This window comes from Impatiens glandulifera, chromosome 9, assembly GCF_907164915.1.
Source record: "Impatiens glandulifera chromosome 9, dImpGla2.1, whole genome shotgun sequence".
Classification (NCBI taxonomy): Eukaryota; Viridiplantae; Streptophyta; class Magnoliopsida; order Ericales; family Balsaminaceae; genus Impatiens; species Impatiens glandulifera.
The window spans coordinates 21,214,734-21,236,717 of record NC_061870.1 but is presented as its reverse complement, the minus strand read 5'-3'; the positions used below and the strand labels follow the sequence as shown (position 1 = coordinate 21,236,717).

At 24.5% G+C, this 21,984-nt stretch overlaps 2 protein-coding genes across 2 annotated transcripts; both read left to right on the top strand.

Moving 5' to 3' along the window:
• The first annotated feature begins 2,638 nt into the window (after positions 1–2,638).
• Positions 2,639–4,137, top strand: LOC124915423 (acetylserotonin O-methyltransferase-like). The gene is made up of 2 exons (XM_047456137.1): positions 2,639–3,409; positions 3,744–4,137. Exons 1-2 carry the CDS (start codon positions 2,648–2,650, stop codon positions 4,074–4,076), a joined length of 1,095 nt encoding a protein of 364 aa, XP_047312093.1. The 5' UTR covers positions 2,639–2,647; the 3' UTR covers positions 4,077–4,137.
• A 3,044-nt stretch (positions 4,138–7,181) lies between these two features.
• Positions 7,182–21,301, top strand: LOC124915988 (acetylserotonin O-methyltransferase-like). The gene is made up of 2 exons (XM_047456727.1): positions 7,182–7,259; positions 20,886–21,301. Exons 1-2 carry the CDS (start codon positions 7,182–7,184, stop codon positions 21,216–21,218), a joined length of 411 nt encoding a protein of 136 aa, XP_047312683.1. The 3' UTR covers positions 21,219–21,301.
• Positions 21,302–21,984: the final 683 nt, after the last annotated feature.

The window sequence follows — 21,984 nt, the reverse complement described above, 5'->3', positions numbered from 1 at the left end:
AATAAAGGCCGAAAAATACAGCACTTAATAATTTATAATGACGATTTATTAAACATACGATTTATAATGACGTTAATATCCACTAATTGTGGTTTTAAAAACCGCAGTTAAAAATATATTTGTTAATAAGGGCAGTAAAACTTACAATACTTAACCATCTTTAACTGCAGTTACTTTATCACCATTATTAAACAACATTTTTTGAGAAACTTTTAACTACAACCATTAAGTGCGGTAAAATTAACGTAATAAATAGTCTATAGTTTTATAAACTGTATTTAGAGACTATTAATTGCGAACCTACGGTAACTTTACCGCCCTTAGTTAATAGTCTTTAATTGCAATTTATAAAACTACCGTTATTGACTATTATGTACGAGATTTTTACCGCCTTTATTATTCAATATGATTTTAATGGAATTACTTTTAAATGCGGTAAAATTATAACAGTTAATAGTCGTATATAAATAATAAAATTTTCTACAACAATAATCTAGAAAATGACCAATAAAACTTATATTTAAATTATTTATATTATGTATATAACTTACACAAAATAATATATATTACAATTTTCTTTATACATTAGGTAAAATATAATTACATCAAAATATTATTGCAATAAATTTTGATTATATTTAAATATAATATAATAGAAGGTGTTTATTAACATAATCAAATAAAATAAATTATCATTCATAAGATTTATAACAATTTATTTTCCTTCTTTTTGCATTTTTACAGATTGTTTCAAGCTGGTCGGATTTGGGAGATACAAATCCTAACAGATTTCATTCGTTTTAAGGATTTTAATATAGGATTTCTTGACCACCTTGTCATTCTCTTATTTGGGAGTGGCCACAGTCTTCTTTTGCTTTTCCCCGTCATCTTTTTCCGGCTGCTCGTACATGACCTCAATGGTATCCATGTTTCCATTCCGACATCTTAGCTCGAATTTTTTCGGTTTTGTACTCGTTAAGTCAATCTCAATACAAATGCGAGCAAACGTGACCCGTTCAAATGAGTTAAAGTCGGGATCGAGCTTAAACTGGGGAGGGATTAAGAACTTATACAAAAAAAAATTAATATATGATAATAATTACTTTTCTTAATGTAAAGTTAAATATTTAATAAAATTAACTTCAACTTAAAAATGTATTTACTAACCTTACATTTGATTAATAAATTTCTTAATTTTATATAGATATTACTATTTTATTTAATTGACTCAATATTTAAAAAATAGGATATCAATTTATTTTAAGTCAATTAAATGACGTCAAATAATAAGAATAGTTTGGATTTATGAAAACTAATAACAACAATAAAGTTGATTTAAACCCTAAAGCTCTAATTTAAGAATTTGGATCCTAATAGATTTATCAGGTGTCTCTAAATATTTATTCTTTAATTCTAAAATCTTAATACTTTATGTCGATAAATTGAGATTATATTTAATTACGGAAATATACGTGAATCTTCAAATGAAGAACGATTCATGGTTCATTGAGTCGTTCTTCGTTGTTCTTCGGATCTTCTCTCGATCTTGGATCTCCCAGTTCTGGATCTGGACTTGGATCGGTAATGAATGATGTAGGTGGGGTTTAGGTCTTCCAACCCTCTATCGATAACCCTTTAATATTCTTGGGAGATGAACAAACCTCTACATTTTGTCTGATGAGAGAAACATAATAGGTAGACTATCTATATATGGGTTGATGACCTAAACCTAATATACCCATTTACTATTCGACTCATCAATGAAATAGTAAATGATATTTCAGCTTCTACAAAAATATATCATCATATTTATTATAGATGTCTAAATAAATCCATAGTCTCTATACTTTAATAGACCATATATCATTATTAAATAATATATGTACCCAAATATTAAAATCAATTTCAACATTTACCTTGATTAATCCAATCAAGTTCATTTTAATCAATTATGTTCCCACTTATCATAATATATATTTTATCAATAATGTATCAAACATATTATATTTTGTTATTTCTCTAATGTGGAAGAAACATACTATTTTAATTTTATTATTGTGACATTCAAATTTTTCTTATATTTTCATTTATTTTAATATAATGAAAGTCATATACATAATACATTATTAAAATTGGAAAACAAACTAATATGAACAAAACAAAAATACCAACGTGCCAATCTAACTCTATAAAACGCCAAATCAAGCCCACAAAAACTAAAATCAAGCATGCACAATGACATTGCTGAAAATGAAATCATCAAACATAGAAAGTAAAGAAAACAAACAACCAACAACAAACACTCATTTATTTCTACTTAATTATATAGTCCCTATCCAACAAACTTTTTAAAAAAAGTTATTGCAATATTTTTTTTGATTTTTACCCCTTCAATTTTTTCTTATTTTCATTTTTACCAATATTAGATCTGACCAATAAATAAATATATATATATATATATTTAGAAAATTGAAGTTGTATCTTAATGGAACGATAAATCGACATATTAAAATCCATAACAGTTAGTTAATTTTGAGCAACATAATTAAAATTAATGTAAAACTTAGTATGCAATACCAATAATGATCCACTATAAATATACATGTCTATCGAAAGACAAAACACAAATTCATAGAAAGAAAGAGAGATGGCTAAGAGAAATGAGGAAGAAGCTAATGCCCAAGTTAACATATGGAATTATGTATTCGGCTTCGCAGACATGGCAGTAATTCGTTGCGCCATTGATCTTGACATACCCGACATCCTCGAAAACCATGTGGCCGATAGCCCCATGACTCTCTCCGATCTATCCTCAGCCGTCGGATGTCCCCCTTCCACCCTCCACCGCATCATGCGATATTTAGTCAATCGTCGCATCTTTCGCGAAGAGCCCAAAGAAATTTATGGCTCCAAATCAAAGGGTTATGTCTCAACTCCTATTTCTCGTCTCCTCATGAGAAACCATAACAAAAGCATGGCCTCATTCATTCGGTTGCAGAGCAGCCCTTTTATGTTGGCACCCTGGTTGGGACTAAGCAAAAGTGTCCTAACTGACTGCAAATCCCACGCGTTTGAAGTAGCCAACGGCAAGGATGTATGGAGCTATGCTGAGGCAAATGCAGACCGTATCAAGATGATCAACGATGCAATGGCGTGTGATGCCAGGCTGACGGTGCCAGCTATTATTCGAGGATGTCCGGAGGTTTTCCAAGGATTGGAGTCGGTTGTGGATGTCGGTGGAGGGAATGGCACGACGCTGAGTTTGCTGGTGGAGGCTTTTCCGTGGATTCGTGGCATTAATTTTGATCTTCCACATGTTGTTTCCGTCGCAAAAGAATGTGTTGGTGTTGAACATGTTGGCGGGGACATGTTCAAAATGATTCCAAAAGCTGATGCAATTTTCATGAAGGTGAACAAAATATTAATAATCATCGTCACAATCATAGTCAATTTTGAAAAAACAATTTTTATTTATGTTGGTATAAAAAGTATGAATAAATTAGATGTAACATTTTAAAGTAAATGTCAAGGAAAAAAGTAATTTTATTTTTTACAAACCCTTAGATAATGCTACAATTTTTTTTATCACACTTTTTTAACAAATAGAATTATTTTAAAGTTTTTGACTAATATGGTAGTTGGTATGCCATCAATTTCTACATACATTATTTTCCATCATTAAAAGTTTCAATTATTACTTGTGTTAATTTTTAAGTAATCAATTTCCATTGCCTATCTTCTAGTGGACTCTGCATGACTGGGGAGATGAAGATTGCATCAAGATCTTGAAGAATTGTAAAGATGCTCTTCCGAAAGGCAAAGGAAAGGTGATAATAGTTGAGGCGTTACTTAAAGAAGACGGAGTCGGAGTCGAGGAAGCGGAAGAGAAGGTGAAGGAAGAAGACGATCTTGAGTATGTGAGGCTCATGTTGGATATGGTGATGATGGCTCATACTGAAACCGGAAAAGAAAGGACACTAAAACAATGGGAAGATGTTATCAACAAAGCTGGCTTTTCTCGATACACTGTTCATTGCATTCCAGCCGTTCAATCTGTGATCGTTGCTTATGCTTGATCGATCCTAGATTTAATAAAAATAAATAAAGATATTTCTTTATTAATGAATGTTGGAATGTTGGAATGCTAATAAAGTTTTAATCTTTATATTTTATATATTTCCTATTAATGTCAATAATGTTGGTTTCATTAACATATAACATATTTTGTAATTAAAATAAGGTAGAGATTAATTGTCAAACCCTAAATCCAATATTTTGAATTAATATTAATATACATAATTTTTTTATATCTTGAATTAATTGTTTATATCTTGAATTAATATTAATATAGATAATTTTTTTAAATGATATAGGGTAAGGAAATATATTTATATATACAAAATAATAAAATTATTTATATATATCGGTTTAAATATTTACATTTCATGCTTAAGAACAGTGTTCGAATCCCAAAACATGCAAATTTATATTTTCAAAATTGTATTTTTACTATAATATATGGTGGCGCAACTTTTAAACAAATGATAGACATCTGAAAGTGTGAGGTCAGAATTAGTGGTTGGTTTGGCGAGCATTTGAAAGCTTGAGATCACGAGATGGAGGTCGGGTGGTGGGTGGTTTGTTAGTGTGAGGTTAGAATTAGGGCTTGGTATGACGAGCATTTGAAAGTGTGAGGTCACGAGATGGAGGTCGGGTGATGGGTGGTTTGTCGAGTGTGAGGTCGAGAATTAGTGGTTGTTTTGACGTTGGATAATAGGTCTGTGATCAATTGAGATTGGTTGTTGATTTGTTAAAGTGAGACTAAAAGAGAGAGGTTGACTAAGATTGATGAGTAGTTTATCGAGGGATAGAGCCATATGAAAAAGTGTGAGTCACAAGATTATGATTAGTAGGTGGTTTTCCGAGAGGATACAAGGACATATGAAAAAGTGTGAGTCACAAGATTATGATTAGTAGGTGGTTTTCCGAGGGGATACAGGGACATATGAAAAAGTGTGAGTCACAAGATAAGGGTCAAATGGAGAGTTAATGGTTGAGTATGACGAGCATTTGAAAATGTGAGGTCACGAGATAAAGGTCAGGTGATGGGTGGTTTGTCGAGTGTAAGGTCGGGAATTAGTGGTTGGTTTGACGTTGGATAAGAGGTCTGTGATTAATTGAGATTGGTTGTTGATTTGTTGAAGTGGGAGTAAAAGAGAGCGGTTGACTAAGATTGATGAATGATTTTTCAAGGGATAGAGACATATGAAAATGTGTGAGTCGTAAGATAGGGTTAGTGGGTGGTTTGCCGAGGGAATAAAGAGGCATATGAAAAAGTGTGAGTCACAAGATGAGGGTCAATTAGAGGGTTAATGGTTGAGTTTGACGAGATATAAAAGGTGTGTCATCAATTGAGATCGACTAAAATTGGTGGGTGGTTTGCCGATGGAATAAAAAATATATATGAAAAAGTGTGAGTCACAAGATTAAAGTCAATTGAAGGGTTAAGTGAGTGCCGAAAGGATAAAATATATATTAATATTAAGTTTAAAATTAAACTTAATTCTTACCGACTAAAACTAATTTAAAATTAATTAAATTTGAATAATATTAATTTTATCTAATATATTTAAATAAATAATATTTTATATTTATTCTTATTTGTGCAAATGTACGTGATTTGTACTAATTAACAATTTATATGCATACAAATACAAATTTGAGTATTTTTTTTTATCTCACCCAATTCCATCATCTTTCTATTTTATTTTTATTTACAACATAATGTATTCAATCTTATTCACATTATTTACGTTTATATAGCTTAGTAGTTAGTATGCTTTTTGTAAAAATAAATATCTTTTCTAATATACAAATCAACCTAAAGTCTTTCAATTCAATACATTCAAATATCAATTTATTATCATGTAAGCAATTGGGTTTGTAAATTTAGGCTATAATGAAAAGATATAACAGATTTAGTGTAATGTTTAAATTGTAAGAACTTTTTTTGTTTTACAAATAAAAAATGTAGTTCACACAAACTTTCTAGGCCTAGCTCACATAATTTAGTATGAAAATAATAATAGAAATCTCTCTTAGCTATATCATATATATCATTTTCTTTTCTTCTTTTTTTTTATTAAAATTTAGATAATTTTAATAGTTAAAACTTACCTTATCTAATAGGAACTGAATATTGGTAAATATCTTCCAAAATCTATTATCTATGCTAACAAATGCGTCGTCAAAATGATCGTATATATTTTGCTATGTCATCAACATATAGATTTATTTCAGAAAGGTCTTAATAAAAGTCTAAACAAAGAACTTTCTTAACTATTAATAGACATGTGCACAAATTTCAAATTTAATCATCAGAATTAATTGGTATAATGTCATGTTCTTCAATTAAGAGTAAGGTATAGTGTTTGAATCAGAATTAATTCAAATTAATTTTAGGCATGACGTTACCAATAAATAAATTATGTAACGAATTCTCAAGTGCTGACGTTCACAACAAATGTCATAATACATCTCAACTATGTATAAGACTTATCATCGTGCCAACATTTGTGCACATGTAAGTGTCTTCTTTGAATAGTTATAGTGGCCCATAGTTGTAAGATGTACCTTGTGGACATAGTCTTTTAAGGTCATGGTTTTGTGCACATGTAAGTGTCTTCTTTGAATAGTCATAGTGGCCCATAGTTGCAAGATGTACCTTGAGGACATAGTCTTTTAAGGCCATGGTTATTTAAATGCATTGCAGCAACTTCACATGCAATAATACTGCATGTACTAATACTTTTGACAGTATGTGTCACGTTCCAAAATTATCTTTTTTAGACCGAGGAATCTACGGCCCTGACAGAGATCTAGAACTGTGGATGATGGCACCCAGGACCGAGTGGTCCGACCAATGATTCCGCAAACAAGGAATTATCTGGCAAGTACTCTTTTCTGCTGATTTATAAACCCACACAGTGCTATTTATTCATGTATTTATATAAACGATGCATATGGTTTTCAAAACATGTTTTCATTGCAAGTCCATGGTTTTTCTAAAGAAGGAAGTTTTAAGTTAAGGGCTATGGAATCTAAGAGATAATCATGAAGGAATTGACGGATACGGGGGATGACTACCAGGATGAGCTCCTGTGGTCCAATACTCCCAAAATATGGATGGTGGAATTGACGAATGGATGCCTACCTTAGAGAATCATCTCTCCGGGCTAAGGGTCCCGAATATGGCTCATGTATGCAACTATACATGATTGACTAATGAGATACCCTTAAAAAACTCATTGATGCAATGCCTAATGAATGTCTTCTATTAAATACTTGTTGGGTCCCTAGACTCAATATGCTTATGTGGTGTACGAATCCAGCCAACGGATTTTATGACAGGTGAAGGAAGATTTGGAGTGGAGCATGGTGTCGTAGATGTGTGTGGGAGGAGGGACCAAGACCACCGTAAAACCGACTTTTATATCAACCTTTTCAATGATCGTGTCAAATAGGCACCCTAGAGCTTATGCATTTATGTTCGAAATCACAATGATTTTGGTGCATGAAAGTAGGAAAGTATGAGTATTGATTTTATTATAGGATCATTTTAATCTGTTTATTTAATTTGGTTTTTGTTTGAAAACATATGTGGGTCTGAAGCTAGAGCTAGATCGAGCTGAGTCTACTGAGAAACCGAGAAATGACTTTTTAATACGTTGTTAAATTCGATGTGAATAAGTGTAATTGAAAACTGATTTTTAATTTATAAATTTATATGTTTGGTTGATATGTATATTAATTTTTTATTTATTATATTATTTATAACAATACAATGCAATTTTTAAAAATTAAATTTTATGAAAATAAAAATAGGTCAATCTAGTTAAAATGAAAAAGAATCTATACATTTTTTTTTTATAATTCATTATAATAAAAACCTTTCCAAACAAACATAAAAAAAACCCTTAATTATTCACATAGAAAGAGAAGCCGGAGTTGGTCCCAGCCACCCATAAAAAGTAAGTACTTCCTTTTCTATCCACCATTCTTTCATAATAAAGTTAGTTTCAAGTTAGTTTGGCTCTTTAACTAACTTATTTTATTTAATCATTTCTAAAATAATCTATTTTACTATTAATTTTTTTTATTTATTTATTTATTACATTTAAATTCATTATATATATATATATATATAAATTATTAGTTTTTATAAATTTAATATATTTAAATTATTATTTTGTACATATAACAACATTTTTTAAGATGTGGAAGTATAATTTTTATCCCATACCTAACAAATCATATTTGACGTTCCTAATAGCACAAGACTGAGAGAAATATGGTAATCTTGTTACCAATGAAAATTTGAGAAAGAAAAAAAACTTACGAGATCAAAGCCAACGTATTCAAACCGAAATGGATAACTTACGAAGAACAATCATTTGTGAGAGGTGTAACCAAGAAGGTCATATGAGACATAACCACGATGTCTTGAGAAAAATCGCCAATAATTTAGAGAAACGATGATTGTAATCATTTTATCAATGGTTAATTATTATATTATTATGGTTAAAATATTTTAAATTTATTATTATTTATCAATTATTTATTAGAATGTTAAAAGGAATATTTATTATATTATATAAATAATAATTGAAATATAAATAAATATATATTAAAATAAAGATAATTAAATATATAAAAAATAATAATTTAAATATATATATATATATATAATGAATTTAAATGTAATAAATAAAAAAATAAATAAAAAAATGAGTGAATAATAAATTAGGTTAGTTTGGGAATGATTGAACAAAATATGTTAGTTTAGAAAGTTGAATGGCAAACTAAGTTAGTTTAGAAAGTTGAACGATAAATTAGGTTAGTTTGAGAATTGGTTCTGATTTCGATTGTTTTATTAGAGGTATTTTAAACTTGGATTATTTGAGTTATTTTGAATACTTTCTCAATTTTTAAAAGATTAACTCTTTATTATATCATTATAATTTAATTAATAAATCACTTCACTTATCAATAAAAATATTAAAATACATCTATTTTAATTTAAATTAAATTTTAAATACATACAAATATTTTAATAATTAATGTTAAACAAATCTTAAATAACCCATTTTTTTTATAGAATAAATAACAACATATTATGAGTTTGATCTGAAACATACGTACGGACGAGTGGACGACCCAAATCTAATTTATGTTGAGGAAACATTTTAGATATGTTATTTTAATAAAATATCATATTTTTGTCTTATTTGTATGATCTTTATCATACACTTTTTATACTTATAATATATCTGGAATTTCAATTGATTTATTTTAAGTAAACACGTTTTTACAATTATTAAAAATTCAATTGCAAATACATAATTAAATGAAAATAATAATTAAATAACTTTTTGTCTAGAAAGTGACATTTGAATCTAGATATATCCAACAATAATGATACAGTTAATTATGGTGTTTGTCGCCATAAATTTGATTTGTGTTTGTGACTGCAATAAGAACACGTATTTATGATTTCATAGTTATAATGATAAGACTATGGGTGTTTATTATTATTACCATTTTTTTTTATTGGTTTTAGAGTGCTTTATGAACCGAAAAGATTAGGATGAGGCAATCTAGACAGCCCCATAGCCCACCTTCTTCACGTGTCCTTCAAAATAAATTAAAAAAATAAATTAAAAAATTGTTTAAGATTTAAACTCATGACCTTAATAATAATATTAAATTATTTAACTGATTAGATTAATTTTTATTAATTTTAATATAAATTATTATATATTTTTAATAAGATAAAAGTTAAATAAAAAAATAATATTTATAGAAAGTTTTAATCGCGGATAAAATATTTTCCGTAGTTAAAGCATATTAACGAGGGTAAAATATCTGTCGTCAATCGCTGTTAAAAAAAATTAATCAATAAAGGCAGAAAAATACCGCATTTAATAATTTATAATGATGATTTATTAAACTTACAATACTTAACCATCTTTAATTGCAGTTACTTTACCGCCATTATTAAACAATATTTTTTTAGCGATGAAACTTTTAACTACAACCATTAAGTGCGGTAAAATTAACGTAATAAATAGTGTATAGTTTTATAAACTGTATTTAGAGACTATTAACTGCGAACCTACGGTAACTTTATCGCCCTTAATTAATAGTCTTTAACTGCGATTTATAAAACTACCGTTATTGACTATTATGTACGATATTTTTACCGCCTTTACTATTCAATATGATTTTAATGGAATTACTTTTAAATGCGGTAAAATTATAACAGTTAATAGTCGTATATAAATAATAAAATTTTCTACAACAATAATCTAAAAAATGACCAATAAAACTTATATTTAAATTATTTATACTATATATATAACTTACACAAAATAATATATATTACAATTTTCCTAATACATTATGTAAAATATAATTACATCAAAATATTATTGCAATAAATTTTGATTATATTTAAATATAATATAATAGAAGGTGTTTATTAACATAATCAAATAAAATAAATTATCATTCATAAGATTTATAACAATTTCTTTTCCTTCTTTTTGCATTTTTACAGATTGTTTCAAGCTGGTCAGATTTGGGAGATACAAATCCTAACATATTTCATTCGTTTTAAGGATTTTAATATAGGATTTTTTGACCACCTTGTCATTCTCTTATTTGGGAGTGGCCACAGTCTTCTTTTGCTTTTCCCTGTCATCTTTTTCCGGCTGCTCGTACATGACCTCAATGGTGTCCATGTTTCCATTCCGACATCTTAGCTCGAATTTTTCCGGTTTTGTACTCGTTAAGTCAATCTCAATACAAATGCAAGCAAACGTGACCCGTTCAAATGAGTTAAAGTCGGGATCAAGCTTAAACTGGGAGGGATTAAGAACTTATACAAAAAAAAAATAATATATGATAATAATTACTTTTCTTAATGTAAAGTTAAATATTTAATAAAATTACACTACAACAAAACATACTTTCAGCGACCCTTATATGCCAACCCATATTAAGCGTGGGTAAAAATTAAAAGAAAAAACTTTTGCCAACCTTTATATCTATACCACACCACCTTTATTTTTTTTATATATCAACTTTGTAACTTTGTTAAAACCTTATAATTTAAATATTCTAACTTTTAATAATTTTTATGTTTTATTTTTAAACTTGGTAAATATTTTATTTGAATTTTTTAATTTTTTTTAAATTAAATTTGACTTAAAATTTTGTTAACATTAAAATTTAATTAATATTTTTTATATAATATAATTTTTAAACTTTTTATAGTATTATTAATATATGTCTTTTATTTAATTATTATTTAAATTTAATTAAATTAAAAGTAAATATGAGAGAGTTCATTAGTTTCAGAAGTGTTAATATGACATTTATCCCACATCGGAGAAAAAGAAGAAGTTTTTGGTATATAAAATATGAGAGAGTTCATTAGTTTTTGAAGTGTTTTTAAGATTATAATGTGTTGGAATATAGGTTCACCCTAAGGGTTTAGGGTTATGTTCATCAGATACTTGAGAGATAAAGGTCAAATGTGATAATAGTAGAGATAAAAAAATAACAACTAAAATGAAAATAGAAAAAAACAAATTTAAAAAAAATAGTTTAAAAATAAAATAGACTTTTAGCGACGTTTTTTTAATTTTGACAACGCTTAAATAAGCGTCGTTAAAACTTTTGCCTTTCGGCAACGCTTGTACCGACACTTAAATAAGCGTGGTAAAAACATGCGCCCACCCTGCTTTTGGCGACGCAAGAATAAGTGTCGGTAATGTTTCTGGCGACGCTTTTAAAGGTTGGCAGAAATCTTTTTAAGCGTCGCCGAAAGTCATTTTTGTTGTAGTGTTAACTTCAACTTAAAAATGTATTTACTAACATTACATTTGATTAATAAATTTCTTAATTTTATATTGATATTACTATTTTATTTAATTGACTCAATATTTAAAAAACAGGATATCAATTTACTTTAAGTCAATTAAATGACTGCAAATAATAAGAATAGTTTGGATTTATGAAAACTAATAACAACAATAAAGTTGATTTAAACCCTAAAGCTCTAATTTAAGAATTTGGATCCTAATAGATTTATCAGGTGTCTCTTTAAATATTTATTCTTTAATTCTATAATCTTAATACTTTATGTCGATAAATTGAGATTATATTTAATGACGGAAATATACGTGAATCTTCAAATGAAGAACGATTCATGGTTCATTAAGTCGTTCTTCGTTGTTTTTCGGATCTTCTCTCGATCTTGGATCTCCCAGTTCTGGATCTGGACTTGGATCGGTAATGAATGATGTAGGTGGGGTTTAGGTCTTCCAACTCTCTATCGATAACCCTTTAATATTCTTGGGAGATGAACAAACCTCTACCTTTTGTCTGATGAGAGAAACATAATAGGTTGACTATCCACTAGTAATAAATGTGTTATTAGTGGCGAAATTTAATGGCGGTATATAAAACCGTAGTTAATACCTTAAATTTAACTGCGGTATATAAAACCGCAGTTAATATCTTACTTTTAACTGCGGTATATAAACCGCAGTTAATAGTCTTATTTTTAACTACGGTATATAAAAACCGCAGTTAAAGTTAAGACTTTTAAATACGGTATATAAAACCGCAGTTAAAAGTCTTACATTTAACTACGGTATATAAAACTACAGTTAAAAGTCTTACATTTAACTGCGGTATATAAAACTGCAGTTAAAAGTCTTACATAAAACTATAAACTGCAATTAAAAGTTTTACCTGGTATATAAAACCACATTTAAACGTCTTACTAAGATTATCAAACATAAAAAATCTTATTAATAAATCTTAATTTGTATTATTTTAGAAATTACTTGGGATACAACATAAACTTCTTAATTTCTATTATTTTAAAAATTAATTATGATATAAGTATTTAAAGATTTGTGTAGATAATATTATAAAAATTAAATAATAAAGTATTTATCATCAATCAAATAATGTATAATAAATTTATTATTAATATTATAAATATATATATAGATATTTTTATTAAGTTATTAAAATTATGTATTACTAATATTATTTATAAATAGGTTATATTATTAAAAATGTATATAAATTATTTATTAATGTGATTAAATAAATAAAACAAAGTATAATTGAGATTTGTTATAGACTTGTTCAATTTATTTTATTTTTGTATAATTGTAATGGTAAGTTTAATTTTATAGAATATGTATTATATATAAATATGAATTAAATAAATATATTAAAATTTTAAAATTTGGAGATACTTTATTTATGAAAAATCTTATGTATATATATAATTTATTTACTAATAATTATTCTAAAATCATACTTTAAAATAACCTTCCAAATATATATATATATATATATATATATATATATATATATATATATATATATATATATATAAATATATATATATATATATAAATATATTATTTGTGCTTAATAATATATATAAATTATTTACTATTCAATATTTATATAAAACACATTATTTTAACTATTATATATAAAATCGTAATTAAAAAGCGTAACTTACAGGTTAGTGAAGTTTGTAGGCAATTACATCCGCCCTCACTTGGGCTCAAAATTTTAATTTTTAGTATATAATATTATTAAATATATATTATATATTATTATCTATTTTACCATATAATATCATATTCTTTTATATTTATTTATAATAAGTTAATTTTTTCTCTCTGTATTATATATAATAATGTACATTTTTTCTCTCTACATATTATATAATAATATTTTATTTATTTCTCTCTTTATATTATATATAATATATTAATTTTTTTCCTCTTCATATTATATTTAATATAATAATATATTAAATTTTCTCTCTCTAATTTGTAAGCGATTTTATTATTTTTTTATATAATTTTTTTATTCTTAATATTATTAGGCCCATTTTCTATCTATCTATCAAGATCTTTATTGTATTTGTTGTAGCTATTTTATATCATTAACCCTAACTATATTGTTTACATTGTAGTCTCTTTTCTATCTCTAATATTTTTAAATTTTTTTACCATAAATCCAACCATAACCTAAAATTTATTTTTGAGGTTACATTTTAAAATTTTTAAATTTATTTATTTATTAGTTCTTATTCTTATATTTATCTTTATAATCTCTTCATATTTTAAAATATTTATCAAAAATTTTCATTATAAAAACAGCATACATAATATATCACAAATATTATTAAATGAGGCTTCAAAATCACCAAAAGCACATCAATATTTACTAACATAGATATTTTTTCTTGTTTTAAAATTAAATGATCTAGTTATATATTTTTGTATATTTAATATGTTTTTAATAAAATTTACGATTATTATATTTATTTTAATTTTGGGGCACAAAATTTGAATTTTCATTATTATTATAATTCTATATTTATGTATATTATAAATAATATTATTTATTATTATAAATTATAGTTATTATTTAATAATTAATTTAATTTTAATTAATATCTAAAATTTTAATTATAATACAAATTTTAAATTATATTTATTTAATTGAAGTATTATTAATAATTGTAATAAAATAAACTTAAAATAAAATTTATATATAAAATAAAAAAAAATATTCTTTATAATATAAGTAAATATAGAAAATAATAATTAATAAAATTATCGTTATAAAATAAATAAACATTTTTAATTAAAATATTAAATTATTTAAAATATATATATTAAAAATGATTATATATAATAATAATAGTAAAACTAAATAAAATATATTTTATGTATTATATAATAATAAGTTATATATAAAATAAATTGAAAATAAATTTTAACTTATAATATACATGATTTTAGAATTTTAATAGGTTTTAAATTCTTAATTTTAACTGTTTTATAATTTTATTGGAATATAAGTTGAAAATATAATAGTGTATACAAAATTATGTATTATAATTGTTTACACAAAAATGATAAAGAGATTATTTTCAATCAAAATATATGAATATTTATTATTAAGTGAATAAATTATTTACAATTATAATAATGTAATTTTTAATAATAAAAAATAAAATATTTGTATAGTTGTTATTAATGTAATAAATCACCCAATTTTTAGAATATGTGTTATATATAAATATTAACTTATAAATAAGACTTTTATTATTAATTAAATTCTTATTTTATAAATTAATTAGTGATGAATTAGTCTTTTAATTAGTTAAAAAAATATTTTTGTATTTAATTATGAGAGAAAATTATGATAAAAAACAATTCTGTATATTTTTGATAATTATATATCTAACAAATGAATATAAAATAGTAATATAATAAAACTTATATATTAAGGTGGTAATTTATTTTTTTATTATTTTTGGAAATAAATTCACATTTGAAGTATAAATATAAATAATTTTATAAAAGTAAGTTAAAAAATGTTTATCCTCAATTAACTAATTAAGTAAATCAATTAAGTAAATGTAGATATTTGTATGAACTTATTTTATAAATTAATTAATTATTTATTAAACTATTATTTTATTATTGACATATTTATTTAGTATAAAATTTTATTTAAAACAAAATTTATTTTTAGTATTATGTATAAACTTTTTTTTATAAAAATATATCAAACTAACTCAACTTAATATTTGATACATTCATATAAAAGTTTATCTAAATCTAACAAATATAATATGTTAATAATTAATTATAATACATGATCATTCCTAAATTAAATTGGACAAATATTAATATGAGAGGGAATTTAGTGAGGGAATGACGTGGCATAATCTTATTCGTTGAAAAAATCAAATAATTACTCTCTTTTCTCTTTTTCCTCCCACTTTTACATTTTCTAACCAATGAAGGTGATGCACGTCATTCTCTCACCAAATTCTCTCCCTCTATCACTCCTCTATTAATATTTTATATTTTATAAAAATAAGATTATGAATTTAATAATTGAAAGTTAACTAGATTTACAAAATTATTTATAATTCTTTTATCATGTATGATTTATAAAAACAATTAAAAGTCCTAATGTCTAATGCTTGAAATTAGAAATTTATTGTTAGATTTGTAAATGTATATAAAATTTGTAAATATGTATCAATTTTAATATTATATATTATTTTATAAAATTTATAGTTATACATGGATAAAATAAAATTATATCTCTAAATTTTAATATTAAATTTAAAAAATTAAATATAGTTCTATTTATTAAATTATTAAAAGTAATAAAAAAACTAATTATTATTGTAATAAATATATTAATCTAATCTAATATATAAATACAGAAAAATTAATATATATATATATATATAATTTTATAAAAATTAAATATCAAATTAAATTCATAATATACATGATTTTAAGAATATAAATAATATATAAATAATGACTTTTTAATTTGCATGATATAAATTTAAAGTTGTATACAAAATTATAAAGGTTTAAACAAGATGATAAAGACTTAGATAAGTAATAAAGAATTTAAAAATTAATTATAACCATTTTTAAGAAATGCGTTATATATAAATATGACCCAGTAAATGTATATTTTAATATGAATTAATTTTTTTAATTAATTAGTAATAAATGAGTGTATTCATTAATCTTTTAATATAAACTAATTTTTTTAATTAATTATTAAATGAATTAGTCTACTCATTTAATATACTCATTTAATTTAATATGTATAATAAAGATATAACTAATTTATTTAAAGTTAAATAATATGTTTAACAAAATAAAATATATTTGTATATATAATGAATATATGACTTATATATAGATAAGTGTGAGTTAAAGAAATAATATATTAAAAAAGTGAATGAATAACTATTAATAAATTTGACTAACACATCAAAAATATTTATATATATATATATATATATATATATATATATATAAATATAAAATATATATATATATAAATATAAATATATATATATATATATATATATATATATATATATATATATATATATATATATATATATATATAACGTGTATATATAAATCTTAATTAGAAAAAATGAATTATTAGATAATTATTAATAAATTTATGACATAATTAAAATAATGAGATGTCTTTAAATGAAATATATATATATATATTATCAAAATTTTAATTATATATTTAAAATATATAGTTAATTTAGGGTTTGACAATTAATCTCTACCTTATTTTATATATTATATTTAATTTGGTTTTTGTTTGAAAACATATGTGAGTTCGAAGCTAGAGCTAGATCGAGCTAAGTCTACTCTGTTTATTTAATTTGGTTTTTGTTTGAAAACATATGTGAGTTTGAAGCTAGAGCTAGATCGAGCTGAGTCTACTGAAAAACCGAGAAATGACTTTTTGATATGTTGTTAAATTTGATATGAATAAGTGTAATTCAAAACCGATTTTTAATTTATAAATTTATAAGTTTGGTTGATATGTATATTAATTTTATATTTATTATATTATTTATAACAATACAATAAAACTTTTAAAAATTAAATTTTATGAAAATAAAAATAGGTCAATCTAGTTAAAATGAAAAAGAATCTATACATTTTTTTTTATATAATTCATTATAATAAGAACCTTTCCAAACAATTAAACATAAAAAAAAACCTTAATTATTCACATAGAAAGAGAAGCCGGAGTTGGTCCCAGCCACCCATAAAAAGTAAGTACTTCCTTTTCTATCCACCATTCTTTCATAATAAAGTTAGTTTCAAGTTAGTTTGGCTCTTTAACTAACTTATTTTATTTAATCATTTCTAAAATAATCTATTTTACTATTTAAAATTTTTATTTATTTATTTATTACATTTAAATTCATTATATATATATATATAAATTATTAGTTTTTATAAATTTAATATATTTAAATTATTATTTTGTACATATAACAACATTTTTTTAAGATGTGGCAGTATAATTTTTATCACATACCTAACAAATCATATTTGACGTTCCTAATAGCACATGATTCAGAGAAATATGGTAATCTTGTTACCAATGAAAATTTGAGAAAGAAAAAAACTTACGAGATCAAAGCCAACGTATTCAAACCGAAATGGATAACTTACGAAGAACAATCATTTGTGAGAGGTGTGACCAAGAAGGTCATATGAGACATAACCACGATGTCTTGAGAAAAATCGTCAATAATTTAGAGAAATGATGATTGTAATCATTTTATGAATGATTAATTATTATATTATTATGGTTAAAATATTTTAAATTTATTATTATTTATCAATTATTTATTAGAATGTTAAAAGGAATATTTATTATATTTTCTAAATAATAATTGAAATATAAATAAATATATATTAAAATATAGATAATTAAATATATAAAAAAATAATAATTTAAATATATATATATATAATGAATTTAAATATAATAAATAAATAAATAAATAAAAAACTGAGTGAATAGTAAATTAGGTTAGTTTGGGAATAATTGAACAAAATAGGTTAGTTTGGAATGTTGAACGACAAACTAAGTTAGTTTAGAAAGTTGAACGATAAATTATGTTAGTTTGAGAATTGGTTCGGATTTCGATTGTTTTATTAGAGCTATTTTAAACTTGGATTATTTGAGTTATTTTGAATACTTTCTCAATTTTTAAAAGATTAACTCTTTATTATATCACTATAATTTAATTAATAAATCACTTCACTTATCAATAAAAATATTAAAATACATCTACTTTAATTTAAATTAAATTTTAAATACATACAAATATTTTAATAATTAATGTTAAACAAATCTTAAATAACCCATCTTTTTTTTTAGAATAAATAACAACATATTATAAGTTTGATCTGAAACATACGTACGGACGAGTGGACGACCCAAATCTAATTTATGTTGAGGAAATATTTTAGATATGTTATTTTAATAAAATATCATATTTTTGTCTTATTTGTATGATCTTTATCATACACTTTTTATACTTATAATATATCTGGAATTTCAATTGATTTATTTTAAGTAAACACGTTTTTACAATTATTAAAAATTCAATTGCAAATGCATAATTAAATGAAAATAATAATTAAATAACTTTTTGTCTAGAAAGTGACATTTGAATCTAGATATATCCAACAATAATGATACAGTTAATTATGGTGTTTGTTGCCATAAATTTGATTTGTGTTTGTGACTGCAATAAGAACACGTATTTATGATTTCATAGTTATAATGATAAGACTATGGGTGTTTATTATTATTACCATTTTTTTTATTTTTTTTATTGGTTTTAGAGTGCTTTATGAACCGAAAAGATTAGGATGAGGCAAGCTAGACAGCCCCATAGCCCACCTTCTTCACGTGTCCTTCAAAATAAATTAAAAAATTGTTTAAGATTTAAACTCGTGACCTTAATAATAATATTAAATTATTTAACTGATTAGATTAATTTTTATTAATTTTAATATAAATTATTATATATTTTTAATAAGATAAAAGTTAAATTAAAAAATAATATTTATAGAAAGTTTTAATCGCGGATAAAATATTTTCCGTAGTTAAAGCATATTAACGAGGGTAAAATATCTGTCGTCAATCGCTGTTAAAAAAAATTAATCAATAAAGGCAGAAAAATACCGCATTTAATAATTTATAATGATGATTTATTAAACTTACAATACTTAACCATCTTTAATTGCAATTACTTTACCGCCATTATTAAACAACATTTTCTTAGCGATGAAACTTTTAACTACAACCATTAAGTGCGGTAAAATTAACGTAATAAATAGTGTATAGTTTTATAAACTGTATTTAGAGACTATTAACTGCGAACCTACGGTAACTTTATCGCCCTTAGTTAATAGTCTTTAACTGCGATTTATAAAACTACCGTTATTGACTATTATGTACGATATTTTTACCGCCTTTACTATTCAATATGATTTTAATGGAATTACTTTTAAATGCGGTAAAATTATAACAGTTAATAGTCGTATATAAATAATAAAATTTTCTACAACAATAATCTAGAAAATGACCAATAAAACTTATATTTAAATTATTTATACTATATATATAACTTACACAAAATAATATATATTACAATTTTCCTAATACATTATGTAAAATATAATTACATCAAAATATTATTGCAATAAATTTTGATTATATTTAAATATAATATAATAGAAGGTGTTTATTAACATAATCAAATAAAATAAATTATCATTCATAAGATTTATAACAATTTCTTTTCCTTCTTTTTGCATTTTTACAGATTGTTTAAAGCTGGTCGGATTTGGGAGATACAAATCCTAACAGATTTCATTCGTTTTAAGGATTTTAATATAGGATTTCTTGACCACCTTGTCATTCTCTTATTTGGGAGTGGCCACAGTCTTCTTTTGCTTTTCCCCGTCATCTTTTTCCGGCTGCTCGTACATGACCTCAATGGTGTCCATGTTTTCATTCCAACATCTTAGCTCGAATTTTTCCGGTTTTGTATTCGTTAAGTCAATCTCAATACAAATGCGAGCAAACGTGACCCGTTCAAATGAGTCAAAGTCGGGATCGAGCTTAAACTGGGGAGGGATTAAGAACTTATACAAAAAATAAATTAATATATGATAATAATTAATTTTTTTTATCACACTTTTTTAACAAATAGAATTATTTTAATTATTTTGACAAAATGTAAAATCGCTACCGAAACGAGCCCATCTTCACTAATATGGTAGTTGGCATGCCATCAATTTCTACATACATTATTTTCCATCATTAAAAGTTTCAATTATTACTTGTGTTAAATTTTAAGTCATCAATTTCCATTGCCTATCTTCTAGTGGACTCTGCATGACTGGGGAGATGAAGATTGCATCAAAATCTTGAAGAATTGTAAAGATGCTCTTCCGAAAGGCAAAGGAAAGGTGATAATAGTTGAGGCGTTACTTAAAGAAGACGGAGTCGGAGTCGAGGAAGCGGAAGAGAAGGTGAAGGAAGAAGACGATCTTGAGTATGTGAGGCTCATGTTGGATATGGTGATGATGGCTCATACTGAAACCGGAAAAGAAAGGACACAAAAACAATGGGAAGATGTTCTCAACAAAGCTGGCTTTTCTCGATACACTGTTCATTGCATTCCAGCCGTTCAATCTGTGATCGTTGCTTATGCTTGATCGATCCTAGATTTAATAAAAATAAATAAAGATATTTCTTTATTAATGAATGTTGGAATGTTGGAATGCTAATAAAGTTGTAATCTCTATCTTTTATATATTTCCTATTTTATATATTTCCTATTAATGTCAATAATGTTGGTTTCATTAACTTATATAACATATTTGGTAATTAAAATAAGGTAGAGATTAATTGTCAAACCCTAAACCCAATAATCTAATTTTCTTAAATTATTATATTCTAATAAATTTAATTATATTATGAAAACAGTGATTATATTCGATATATAAATAATAATACTTAAAGTCAATCAATACCACATTAATCCATTAATCCATGTCATCTGGTATATAATTCACATTAGATATTTTTTTTCCTTTTTCCTACTCTCTTTCTTAATTAAATTTTGTTAATCATTTCGGTAGGTTTATTCTTGCTTCCAAATTTAAAATTAAAATAACAGTATATAAGTTTAAATCATTTATTTTTTTATTTAAAATTATAAAAATACAACTAATTTGCACAAAGTTGCTCAAACATAGTTATTTAAAGTTTTTAAATGTCAAGAATTGATAACTCTTAATCTCCAATTACTACATTGTCTTCCCATTATCTTTAATTTGTCAAATTAAGGGAAATAACAAACATTCAAAGTTTGATAACAAGTTATAAATATATTTGGTATGATTTCGACAATAACGACGATATTTTCCCGTCGTTATTGATAGTTGTCAGTCACTAAAAGGTAATATCGACAGTAAACTT

Bases quoted from the DNA above. Each gene is read 5' to 3' on its own strand.
- LOC124915988 (XM_047456727.1), top strand. From the start codon at position 7,182: ATGGATGGTGGAATTGACGAATGGATGCCTACCTTAGAGAATCATCTC. The intron at 7,260-20,885 runs GTATGCAACTAT...CCTATCTTCTAG, and splicing joins GGGTCCCGAATATGGCTCAT to TGGACTCTGCATGACTGGGG.
- LOC124915423 (XM_047456137.1), top strand. From the start codon at position 2,648: ATGGCTAAGAGAAATGAGGAAGAAGCTAATGCCCAAGTTAACATATGG. The intron at 3,410-3,743 runs GTGAACAAAATA...CCTATCTTCTAG, and splicing joins CTGATGCAATTTTCATGAAG to TGGACTCTGCATGACTGGGG.